The following is a 13,194-nucleotide window of genomic DNA, read 5'->3' as shown; positions in this document are numbered from 1 at the left end:
TTCTGTTGGAGAAAGATGTGGCAGTCTGCTTCCATAAAGATTACAGCCTTGAAAACCCAATGGGGCAGTTCTCTTCTGTCCTATAGGGTCCCTATGAGTGAGAATCAACTTGACATTGACTTCATGGCAGTGGGTGTTTAGCAGCCATTTGACCCAAAGGAATTTATTTAAACTTGAGGAACTTAGGTTCCTCAACTATAAAATGTAGATAACAAGGCCTGTCTTATAAGGCATCTAACACAGTGGCTACTACAGTATAAGAGCTTAATAAATAACTGAGGAGCTTCATGTAGCATTAAAAAGCAATTTCATTCATCTTTTATTCTGATGATTCCCAAATAAATTTATTCAGATGAATCCCAAGTATATTTCCATGGTATCAAGAGATACCATGAAATTGTCCAAAGCATTGAAAACATGATTAATTATAACTCAATTAAAAAAAAAATCTATGTACTGGGCTAATTAAATAATTCCAAACTGGGAGGTAGGAGTGTGCAGGGATATGATTACAACCAAAACACCAATATTTATACTCCGTTGTATAATCCACTTGTTGCTATGTTTTTCAGATATAAAAATTAGAATATAATTTAAAAATTTTTTTTATTAATAAGTTTGAAGAATAATTTTAAGTCATATTCTTTCCCCTTTACAAAAAAAAAAAGAAGAAAGAAACTTAACAGGCACTTTTCAGATGAAGTAGTATGGAGGGCAACAGGAAGTATTTACTTTTCGTCTTTCCGAGCTAATTTCATTTTCTAACCATAGCCATGTAATACTTTAAAAAATGCCATTGAGAAAATGTTTGCAGTAGGATTAAGGACATTTTTTGTTGTTCTTGTTGGTTTGCATTCATCTTTATATTTCTGTATTCAAACTAATTAATTTTTAAAAGAAAAAAAGTTAAGGAACCAGAAATCAGATTCAAATATCTGATCTCCAATTCCCTTTTTTTAGCCTATAAAAACCAGGTAACTTAAATAAGAAATAACCCACTGCCATCAAGTCAATTCCGACTCATAACAACCCTGTAAGACAGAGTAGAGCTGCCCCATAGGGTTTCCAAAGCTGCCACACCTTTCTCCTGTGGAGTGGCCAGTGGGTTAAACAGCCAAGAACTTAACTACTGTACCACCAGCGTGCCTTAAACAAGAAATAAAGGGGCCATAAATTACATTAGCAGAAAGATAGCTTTAGTTCATTTTTCCCATAGTCTTAAGAATCGAACCACTAAATACAATAGTAAAACAAAATGAAATTTAAAAAGAAATAAATAAAAAGAAATTGAGTACTCTCTAACATTCTATTATTATTATTGCTTTTCAAACAAATAGCAAAAGTCACCATCAGAGTCATTTATCGGCCGAGAGAAGAGATCGAATTCTCAGTCATACATTGGACGACCAATTCAGCTGGACAAGATTTTGATGTCTAAAGTAAAAGTGCCACACACCTTCGTCATCCACTCCTACACTCGGCCCACTGTGTGCCAGTACTGCAAGAAGCTTCTCAAGGGCCTCTTCAGGCAGGGCCTGCAGTGCAAAGGTAAGGATGATTTTACCACCAAATGCTTAGTCACTCATCCACCTGAAATTACAATTTTTCTTTGTTTTACAACTGCTCTTTATGATGAATTATTGTTTTTGTTTGTTTTGTCTTAAAATCACCATCATTAGATTGCAGATTCAACTGTCATAAACGTTGTGCGCCCAAAGTACCAAACAACTGCCTCGGTGAAGTGACCATCAATGGAGGTAGGTGAAAATCCAAAGTCCTGTTCATGCTCCTTCTGTGTTTGAGAGGGTGACAATTAGGACTCAGGTTTTTTTTTTTTTTTTTAACTTTTATTATTTTCTGTTCAGATATTTGTGACCTAGCCCAAGGCAAATGATGGCCTGAGTTTGTTCTGCTTTACTGTAGAAAAGCACTCATTCCATCTCACTCACCTGTGGTGAAAACCAAAGAGTCTTTCTTGACCTTTACACTGTGAACCAAACCCAAAACCCATTGCTGCCAAGTCGATTCCGACTCATAGCAACCCCATGGGGCAGAGTAGAACTGCCCCATAAGACTTCCAAGGAGCAGCTGGTGGATTTGAACTGCTGACTTGTTTTTAGCAGCCATAACTCTTAACCACTACACCAGCAGGGCTCCCCGCTGTGAACAGCCAGTAGTAAAAACTTAGATGTCCAGAATATCTCCCCCAGCTGTCTTATTTTATACTCTTAGTTTGTTCAGAAATGTGAAAGTGGTTGGAATGCCCACAGATTATCCCTTTCAAAACCCTGTTACTTTATCTTTAAATTTTTTTTTTTATGTGTTATATGTTTTCAGTAATAGAAGGCATGATTACTAATTGAGTGTGTTCAGGTTTTTGGTTGGTAATGTGGACTTCGAGAAATATTATGTGCGCAGATATTTTCCCACTAGTCTGGTGCCATTTTTAGCGGACTCTGTCTGTCCGAAGGATCTTTAAAGGGTGGTACTTTCCATTTGGTTACATTGGACATCTCTGGTTTTTCAAATATGGGACATGCACACACACAAACACACACACGAAAAAAACCCAAACCCACCAGGGCTCCATAACTTACACAGGAAGCCATAAAACTGCTTACAAGAATTCTCTAATTGTACCAAAAAAAAAAAAAGTTTGACCCAATCACAGGTCCTGGATACACTGCCTCATACATAAGCCTTCTGCCTTAGTGAATTACACAAGCCCCCACTGGAGGGCAGCATTTACTTTTAGTTGGACAAGTAGCCTCCTAAGAAACCTGAGAACCCGAAAATGTTTGTGGGTACCTTCTGTCCCAAGAAGCATAAAACGGTTACAGCTCTCAGTCTCTTTCCTCCATTCTCATTCTAAGCATTGAGACAGAAGTTAACTTTTCTTCCCCATCCATCAATGAAGAGAAGGCTCACAGAGACTGTCCCTTCGGAAATAGTCACTTATTTCCTTCACCCAATTATTATTTTTATTGTATGTGTGATTGTTAACCTGCATCTTTATTAAAAGAGGAAATTTAATTCAGCCAACTAAAAAGAACATATTCTTTCCTATTGTTGTCATGTGCTGTCGAGTCAAATCTGACTCATAGAAACCCTATAGGACAGAGCAGAACTGCCCCATAGAGTTTCTAACGCTATAATCTTTATGGAAGCAGACAGCTACATCTTCTTCCCACAGAGTGGCTGGTGCGTTCAAACTGCTGATCTGTTGGTTAGCAGCCAAGCACTTAACCACTGTGTCATCCTTTCCTATGTTTGGGAATATTCCTTTGGAAAAATCCTAACTACAAAAGTCAATTTTGAAGGATTCCTAAGAAAAATGCTATACCCTAAAGGAACAGCTCACATTTTCTTTCCAGGTAGTGTTCTCACTGGATCACTACCAAAACATTTGACTTAGAACCTCAGACTAATATTTTCCATAGATAGTCGGCTGCTTTATATCTTCAGTCTGATACCAGTTGTCTGATTCCTCTGGGAGGAAAGATGACTATGGAAAACCATGTTAACAATTTGAGTATTTTTGTGCCTAAAAAGCTAAAGAACAAATGCTATAATCTTTGCTCTAGAACTTTCTTCTCTATAATAAATACATACCTGGAAGAAGAAGGGAGAGCTCTCCAGGAAAACATTCCGGCACTAATTTCTGACTTAGAGATTCATGAATTAGCTGCCAAAATGGAAGCTTGGCAATCTCCCCACTTTCTGGGGCATGTGTGGTTAACTTTGTTCAGGCCCATGGAACCCAAACCATGGGGAAAAAGTACAGTTTTTGATGTTGTTGATTACCTTGAAATTGCATTTTCCCATATGTTGTTGTTAGGTGCCGTCGAGTCGGTTCCAACTCATAGAGACCCTACGCACAACAGAACGAAACACTGCCCAGTCCTGTGCCATCCTTAAAATCGTTATGCTTGAGCTCATTGTTGCAGCCACTGTGTCAGTCCACCTCGTTGAGGGTCTTCCTCTTTTCCGCTGACCCTGTACTGTTCCAAGCATAATGTCCTTCTCCAGAGACTGATCCATCCTGACAACATGTCCAAAGTATGTAAGACGCAGTCTCGCCATCCTTGCCTCTAAGGAGCATTCTGGCCGCACCTCTTCTAAGACAGATTTGTTCGTTCTTTTGTTTTTTTTTTTTTTTTGGCAGTCTATGGTATATTCAATATTCTTCACCAATACCACAATTCAAAGGCGTCAACTCTTCTTCGGTCTTCCTTATTCATTTTCCAGCTTTCACACGCATGTGATGTGATTGAAAATACCATGGCTTGGGTCAGGCGCACCTTAGTCCTCAGGGTGACATCTTTGCTCTTCAACACTTTGAAGAGGTCCTGTGCAGCAGATTTGCCCAATGCAATGCGTCTTTTGATTTCTTGACTGCTGCTCCCATGCCTGTTGATTGTGGATCCAAGTAAAATGAAATCTTTGACAACTTCAATCTTTTCTCCATTTATCATGATGTTGCTCATTGGTCCAGTTGTGAGGATTTTTGTTTTCTTTATGTTGACGTGTAATCCATACTGAAGGCTGTGGCCTTTGATCTTCATTAGTAAGTGCTTCAAGTCCTCTTCACTTTCAGCAAGCAAGGTTGTGTCATCTGCATAACGCAGGTTGTTAATTAGTCTTCCTCCAATCCTGATGCCCTGTTCTTCTTCATATAGTCCAGCTTCTCGTATTATCTGTTCAGCATACAGATTAAATAGGTATGGTGAAAGAATACAACCCTGACGCATGCCTTTCCTGAATTTAAACCAATCAGTATCCCCTTGTTCTGTCCGAACAACTGCCTCTTGGTCTATGTAAAGGTTCCTCATGAGCACAATTAAGTGTTCTGGAATTCCCATTCTTCGCAGTGTTATCCATAGTTTGTTATGATCCACACAGTTGAATGCCTTTGCATAGTCAGTAAGACACAGGTAAACATCCTTCTGGTATTCTCCGCTTTCAGCCAGAATCCATCTGACATCAGCAATGATATCCCTGGTGCCACGTCCACTTCTGAAACCAGCCTGAATTTCTGGCAGTTCCCTGTCAATATACTGCTGCAGTCGTTTTTGAATGATCTTCAGCAAAATTTTCCCATATAGCCAGAAAATATCTGATAAAATGTGAATACTTCAGGCTTGGCAGGATGGTGTCTTTAATCAATCCATTTTCTAATTTTAAAATAAGTACTTTACATTAGTACATAATTATAATATATTGCATTACCATCAACTGCCTAGTGACAGGGCTCAATATTACTTCAACTATATAGTATGTTATGATTTTAAAAGCTATTGCCTCTACAACCCATTTAATATATTGGCCTCTGTGATTTAAAAAAAAAAAGAAAGAAAGAAACTGCAACAGTAAGAATCAATGGCTGAATCTTTTTACATGAGAAGCTTTCTCACATCATCCCATATATCACCTTTTCCTATCAGTAGCGTATTACTGAAATGTTATCAGTTTCCTATTCACTTGTACCTGGTACCACTTTGCTCCATAGCACTTTGCTCCAATCCCATCCTTGATTTCCTTGTAAGGATCTCCATGACTTTTCATGTTCTTAGGCTCAGGGACACAGAAAACAAGTATCTGCCTGTAAAACTGTATACTTGCCCTCTTATAAATTTAGATATTTATGAGCTAAAATTAAAAAGAAAAAATAAATTCTTCATATATTCATATGACTATTTTTAGGGCTTCCAATTGATTTATTTTAAGATTGCCAACTTTCCTTTAAGCCCTGAGTCCAGGTCTCCAGGCTTATCTTCACCGGTGTAAAACAATTTTCTAGATTTGCTTAGCCCTGGGGCAGAGTCTGACGTGGTCATGGAAGAAGGGAGCGATGACAACGACAGTGAAAGGAACAGTGGGCTCATGGATGACATGGAAGAGGCACTCGTTCAAGATGCTGAGATGGTGATGGTAGAGGGTCAGAATGACAGTGGGGAAATGCAGGATCCGGACCAAGACCACGAGGACTCTAACAGAACCATCAGGTAAGGGTGGCACTCCCAGTCTCTATCAAATAGTGGAGCCCCAGTGGTATTTACTTTTTAATGCTATTTGATATTTCAATCTATTATAAAAGAAATGTAAAAGGTGTGTTTAATTCATTAACGAATGAGCTGTGTTCTTTACATGAGAGACTTTGCAGTTGTGAGGTCTTGATTCCCTTGGAGGAGTGTCGTTTTGCATCCTTTCCTAGCATTGCCTCATTCACTGATGCATTTTTCCTTTGCGTGTGAGGGATACGCACATGTGCTGTCCATAAATTTTTTACTGAGTTAATATTTATTCAGAGCTTATTGTGTGGAAATGCAAAGCTCAGGGATCAACTCCAGCAGCCAACATCAATTTTATAGCTGGCCCCTCTTAAAAATGTCACATCATGTCTCTACCTCACTGAACTTCCGTGTATGTATAATTTTATATTTGTTATCGAATTATTCTTGTTGATTACTACATGATCCCCAGTTTTTATTTTGGGTCAGCAAACTACAGCCACCAGGCCAAAATCTGTCTGCTGACTGTTTTGTAAGAAAGTTTTATTGGAAGACAGCCACACCCAATTTGTATTGTCTGTGGCTGTTTTTGCACTACAATGGCAGAGTTCGGTATTCTGTAAAGCCCAAAACATTTATTATCTGGCCCTCTACAGAAAAAAAGTTTACCAGCATTTGAATTATATTATAATGCAGATTGAAACCTTTGTGTCCATTTTGCTAATGGCATATTCATTGGCAAACTGAAATAGTTCATGAGAGTCCAAACCAAAACACCTGTTGCCATCCAGTCGATTTGACTCATAGCAACACTATAGGACAGGGTAGAACTACCCCACAGGGTTTCCAAGGAGTGGCTGGTGGATTGGAACTGCCAGCCTTTTGGTTAGCAACTAGTAAAAATATCATGAATCTTTTTTCTATTTAGCAGCATAATACATTTTTTAAATACTGGAAAATATTAGTCTTATGACCCAACTGTCTTTCGAAGATGTGCATTTCTTTACTACCAAAAGGCCTTAGACAGCGCATGTGTGTGCATATGTACACGCGGTGGAGGGGGGTGGGAGGAGAGAAAAAAAGAAAGAAGAGAAAAGAATGAAAGATCAGCATAATTCCATGAGTTATTGTTATTAAATGACACCTTACCTTACAGATTTTAATTTTTAGGGAATTACAAAAAGACTAAAACTCATGTTGAATAATATAGCCTTTAAACGATTAACATTTTGTCTGTAATAAATAGTTAAATAGGCTTTTATAATGTGATTCTGGCCTCAGTATGCTGTGACAGTAATCTATATGAACACCTTATAGTTCAACCCCAAAACTAAGATGCTTATTATCCTGCCTCGGATTTTTAAAGTGTACATATAGAGTGCCTGTCACTCTTCAGAGTAAACTGTGGTGTTTGAAAAACCATTTTACATTTCACTAAAAATGGGATGTGAATTTTTGGGCTTTCATTTTAAAAGAGCTGAAATAAGATTTTATGCATGAAAAGATCTGTATCTAAAAACATTTCTTTCCTAAAATATTTTGACTTTTCAAGTCCGTCAACAAGCAACAATATCCCACTCATGAGAGTAGTGCAGTCTGTCAAACACACGAAGAGGAAAAGCAGCACAGTGATGAAAGAAGGGTGGATGGTCCACTACACCAGCAAGGACGCACTGGTAAGTTCCGCAGTGAGCAATTTTCTGTTGTTGGTTTAAGTGCATGAGTTGCCAGTGGTCCCTGAGGCTTGTGGGATGTCTGAGTTTCTGGGAGCAGACCCGAGCCCAGCCATCAGATAGAATCAGAAACCAAAACCCGTTGCCATCGAGTGGATTCCAACTCATGGCGACGCTATAGGACAGAGTAGAACTGCCCCATTCGGTTTCAAGGAGCACCTGGTGAATTCGAACTGCCCACTTTTTGGTTAGCAGTCATAGTTCTTAACCACTACACTACCAGGGTTCCGGATAGAATCAGGGGGCACACATGATCAGTCTGTGTATCAGATGTAGTTGAACGAGCAACTAAGTGAGAAAAAAAAATGTAGGAAGCAATTTCAGGGGGACAAGGTTGTCTACCTCTATTCCTTGAGATCATCACCAAACAACGTGAATGTTTGCCTGTCACTTAAGAGCAATGGTGAAAGCCACAGTATGTACACTCAGAATGCTGCTTTGCAATTCACAATTTTAAATGAAACACTACATGTTGGGGGACAAAAAACAATAGTAACTATTGTAAACTTCTCAAATAATTAATTACATGTGCACTTCTAAACTAATCCATTCAGGAATGTAACAATTCTATTTTTAATTAGATAAAAGACAACATATTTTAATTTTTTCATCTAATCTGAATCTGTTCACTTTTCCAGGTTTTCCTAATAGTTGATTAAGGCTGAGTGTGTGTGTGTGAGAGAGAGAGAAGTTGATGCCCTCTTCAAGGTTATATTAATTGACAATCAGTGATAAGCTCATTTCTCAGTCACTGATCGTTCTTCCCTCAACATCTTCTGTCTGTAGGGGCCCCATCATTTCCTTAGATAAATAGATACCTATAATGTAATCATTCTATCTGTAATCTAGACCTTCTATTTTGGAGAAAGAGTTACATGATTTACTGTAGGACTCAATTGAACACCATCTAGTTCTAACTAGACATGACATAAAATAATTAAAGTACGTTTACTGTATTTAACAGGCCAAATAATGATTGTAGAAGGGACCAGAATAACGTTGGGGTATTTTGCTCTTAAAAGAAGAAAACACACACACACATACACTCATACTCACGCTAAAATCATGAAAAATACCTGGAGTAACCAAGGACCTGGTTAGTAAATCACAGGAGATAGATCTATAGTGAGCTTAAGAGAAGACAGAGTTGTTTGATGCATTCCCTGACTTTGTTAATGCCATGGAGTCAACCCTACCATCCAGCAAAAAATGTCCTAGCTTTGTTGTAACATTCAAAATTCTTCCATCTCTAATGGAAGCCAAAATGCCTGATTGGATCAGCATAGTATTCCTGTGTTCTGAAAAAATGAGTATGTATTAACACTATATCTCTTATTAAGCCTTTTTATTTTATCACAGACTACAAATCCTCCTTTAGCTCTTCAAGCACCCAAGTAATTTTCTAAATGGTGTTTTCAGTTTACTGTGCACATACTCAGTACCAGACATGTACTCGGTCCTAGTGCATCATCTCCAGTATTACTCATAACACTGTGATGTAGACAGAGACACCTCTCTCAGAACGTTTGCTAAATCATCAAATTCCAGAGTCTAGAATTGAGTGTGGATGTGCCTGGTCCAAAGCCCCATGCATGTTCTCTATCATTGGGAAACTGTTTTGATTTTTATTAGTATTTTTAAAAAAGTTTTTAAATGATCCTGAATCTAATTTCTATTTCAGAGGAAACGGCACTATTGGAGATTGGATAGCAAGTGTATTACCCTCTTTCAAAATGATACAGGAAGCAGGTACTACAAGGTAAGGATGGTTCTTGATTGAGTTCTTGTATCCCCTCTTGCTTTCTCATGGGAATGTAGAATAGCAGAAACACAGAATACATAGTAAGAGACATGACTGTTTTTGTGTTTTCTCTAAGATATATTTTTTTCTTTTATGTAGTTTACAGATTTCTGGGCAATCGGTTGTGACCTCATGATTCTTCTGTGATTTTCACATTCCTCTGGGGAGTACTTCTGGCCCCATGGGATGACGGTGGGGAGAGGAAGCTTAATTGAGCATTTTAGCAAGGGATGTGTGATTTAACTAGAGAATTTGAGGTCACGAAAGATTAGCTAAAAGCAAATTCTTGAGCTCTACTACATCCTGCTTTTCCTTGTATCTTTGGCCTTGCAGCACATCTGTGGTACTAAGAAACATTTTATGATTTTCCATGCATCACCAATAATGTTCATGAGAAACATTTCCCTCTAAAGAAAAATGTGGCAGCAATTTTCATTCTCTCTCTACATTAAATAACATAGATTTGGCATAGTGAAGAGTAAAACACCAATCCTAAAGAAGTTCGTAGTGAAAACAGTAGACACTTGGCTTTTTCAAAATGAATCAGACTCGGACATAGTTGATCTAATTCCCATTGGCCGTTTTACATGGCTCTAACAAAAGACAGAAACCTCATTAAGTTTGAAAATAAGATTTTTATTTAAAAATTATTATTTCTTAGTCACTCCATGCTTCTTGGAGGACAAAGTGGCATTTTTTTATTTCAAAATTCGTTTAAAAATAACTCATTTTAAAACCAATACCGTGGTGTTCCCCACTAAAACTATTTACTTAGCTGTATGATGATATTATCCTGTATAGATTCAAGTTATAAGATTGATTTTCAATGCCTTAGAAAATAATTAAAACGTAAAAACAGGAATACATACCCAAATGCATTTCAAAGCATTATTCTATGCAGTTATAAAAATTATCATTTATATTCTGATTCTTGGATTTTGAGCAAGATTCCAATTCTTTATTCTTAACCACATTTACTCCTGTCTTGTGAAGATAGTAAAGATGGCCCTTACCTTTTCTAGAAAAAGGATATGATAAGATTTCCCTAAATAAAAGAATTTTTGAATATTTTAAGTAATATTGTGCATTATAAATCCATTCTGTATAAATCATGGCTATTTTTAATGTCATGTCTTGCATGTTCCTAGCATGCATTTTATTTGAAAGTTTACACATTTTTGATAAACTACATTTAGCATACTTTATCTTCCCTAGGAAATTCCCTTATCAGAAATTTTATCCCTGGAACCAGCAAAAACTTCTACTTCAATTCCTAATGGGGCCAATCCTCATTGTTTTGAAATCACGACAGCAAATGTAGTGTATTATGTGGGAGAAAATGTGGTCAATCCTTCCAGCCCACCACCAAATAACAGCGTCCTCACCAGTGGCATTGGTGCTGATGTGGCCAGGATGTGGGAGATGGCCATCCAGCATGCCCTGATGCCTGTCATCCCCAAGGGCCCATCGGTGGGCTCAGGAACTAACTCACACAGTAAGTCTGCCAGTTTTCTAACTGTAGCGTGAAGCTCAGTCATCTGCCTACCCCTGACTCAATAAATATATATCTGCCTTTCCTGGGAACAGAATGAAGAACACCCCCTTGCAAATGATTTAATTTATTTGAGAACAGGCTATGGTTTCTAAATAAAAGCTGCTTCGCATACAAAAAAATTTCATTCCTCAAATGATTGTATTTTCTTTTCTTTTTATATGAAAATTGTAACAAATTGATATAAACCCTGTGTAATAGGCAATATCAGAAACCTAGGACCAGTGGTCATAAAATAAAAAGTAATTTAGTCAGCCTGAGACTAACCTAGAGCTAGTCTAGGTTCGTCTGCTTGCAAACTTGAATCAATATATTTCCCCCAAACACCTACCATGGTATTCTGTGCAGAGAACTTGGTGGACAGAGTACTCGGTAACTCTTGATAATTTTATCCCTGGAAAAAATGCGCTGTTCATTAGTAGTAGGAGGTAGATTTTGCCAAAATGCAACCAGAACCAACTATTAAGGATGAATTTTAAAAAGAAATTTTAGAGATCTATATAAAAATGTGATTTTAAATTTCATAATGAAGTCTGAATTAACCTTTCTTTTTTATATTTATAGCGTTTTATCTGTCGATCTATAATTGCTTTTTAATTTATTTATCTCTAAAATGAACATACTTAGTAATATATATGCCTATTTTGGTGCTAAGCGCTTGATGTGAAATTTCTGTTTTAGTCCCAAAATAACTCCCACAGATAGATATTAATGATTTGCCTATTTTATATCTGAGGACATCAAACTGAGATTAAGTTGTCTAAGCTCATATGAGAACTAAGAAATGGCAGAGCCAGTATTTGAACTCAGGTCTTTCTGATTCCAAATATTATACTAAACAGATAAAATATTTTTCAAAACCAAGTGCATAGTCAATCTTTAATTTTAAAAGTAAAGAAATATTCTAATAGGTATTTTCCTAGAAAAATCTAATTGCCATGATTTATTTAAAAATAGCCCTGTAGCATGATTGCTAGGATTGTGCTTACTTACGTTGCTCTTACCTCTCTTGCTAATTCTCTGTGTGTTTGTATTTTTTTGACTTGTGCTTCCAGGAGATATTTCTGTGAGTATTTCAGTATCAAATTGCGAGATTCAAGAAAATGTGGTGAGTATATATCTACTAATGTAAAATTGGGAACATGGCTGTGAAATAAAAGCATTCATAAAATAGATTTTTATTTACGTAATATTACAATTTTTCAGTGTTTTCCAGAAAATAAAATAGGATCCCTTGGGATATTTTTCTCCCAAAAGATTTTAGAAACGTTACATGATATAGATTTTTTTAGTGATTTTGCTATAATCTGTTGTGTAATGTCAAGCCAAATATCTGTTACTCATCTCAGCTGGGGAATTATAATGTAGTGCCTGATTTTTCACACATTTGTCCAGCTTGGTGTACTGGGATTTTATTTGAAGTTACATAGTACTAAATAAAATAAATCATTGATTGGCACGAGCAGCTCAAACATGTAGTTGTTTTCCATTAATTAGTTGCTACCTAGGAGTGCTGACATATGATGAGGAGTTTCAGGTACTCTTACAGTAACTGAAACATCAGGGCAACCCCAAGATAATGGAGTAATCCAGATTTTATTGCTCCCAATTCTATCCTCTAGTCACCTGTGCCATATCAGTCTATCCTTTGTGCTCAGTTTTTGAAAATTGGTGACCAGACGTATTATGAAGTGTTTACATTCTGTCATGTGTTCATTTGTTATATTTTGTCCCTATAGCATGTAGCCAAAAAATATTCAGGCCTTTCCCACCACTCATGACCCAGATTTGCATTCTATGTTGCCTGCAATGCTTTTGATCGAAAGAAAGCAGTTTACAGCCTTCCTTAACACTGATCTGAGTTTATTTTTTCAAGCATAAACTCCGTGAAGCTACTCATTACAAGAATAGTTTTACAACCTTTGCTAGATTAGAATAAAGAAACATAAAGTCAAAAATGAATTGGAGAGACTTGGGTAAATTTCATAGAGAATATTAGGTGAATTTTTGTGCTCTCAGTGACCACATAAATTTCTAAACAACTGCAGATTCATGTTGTTTTTGCTTAGTTTAAAAGATATTTGGGGAAATAGAGAC

At 37.1% G+C, this 13,194-nt stretch overlaps 1 protein-coding gene across 4 annotated transcripts in view; it reads left to right on the top strand.

Annotated features, from left to right (window-relative positions):
- Positions 1-13,194, top strand: part of PRKD1 (protein kinase D1) — a 400,955-nt gene that overhangs the window by 337,918 nt on the left and 49,843 nt on the right. For all 4 annotated transcript variants that reach the window (XM_049898953.1, XM_049898955.1, XM_049898954.1 and 1 more), the window contains 7 exons: positions 1,338-1,548; positions 1,680-1,757; positions 5,801-6,005; positions 7,564-7,687; positions 9,426-9,503; positions 10,761-11,040; positions 12,153-12,205. In XM_049898953.1, coding sequence (XP_049754910.1) covers positions 1,338-1,548; positions 1,680-1,757; positions 5,801-6,005; positions 7,564-7,687; positions 9,426-9,503; positions 10,761-11,040; positions 12,153-12,205 — 1,029 coding nt within the window. The remainder of the gene's footprint in view (positions 1-1,337; positions 1,549-1,679; positions 1,758-5,800; positions 6,006-7,563; positions 7,688-9,425; positions 9,504-10,760; positions 11,041-12,152; positions 12,206-13,194) is intronic.

Source organism: Elephas maximus, chromosome 10, assembly GCF_024166365.1.
Source record: "Elephas maximus indicus isolate mEleMax1 chromosome 10, mEleMax1 primary haplotype, whole genome shotgun sequence".
Taxonomy (NCBI): Eukaryota; Metazoa; Chordata; class Mammalia; order Proboscidea; family Elephantidae; genus Elephas; species Elephas maximus.
Note: the sequence above shows the minus strand (reverse complement) of the source record. Positions and strands in the feature narration are given on the sequence as shown.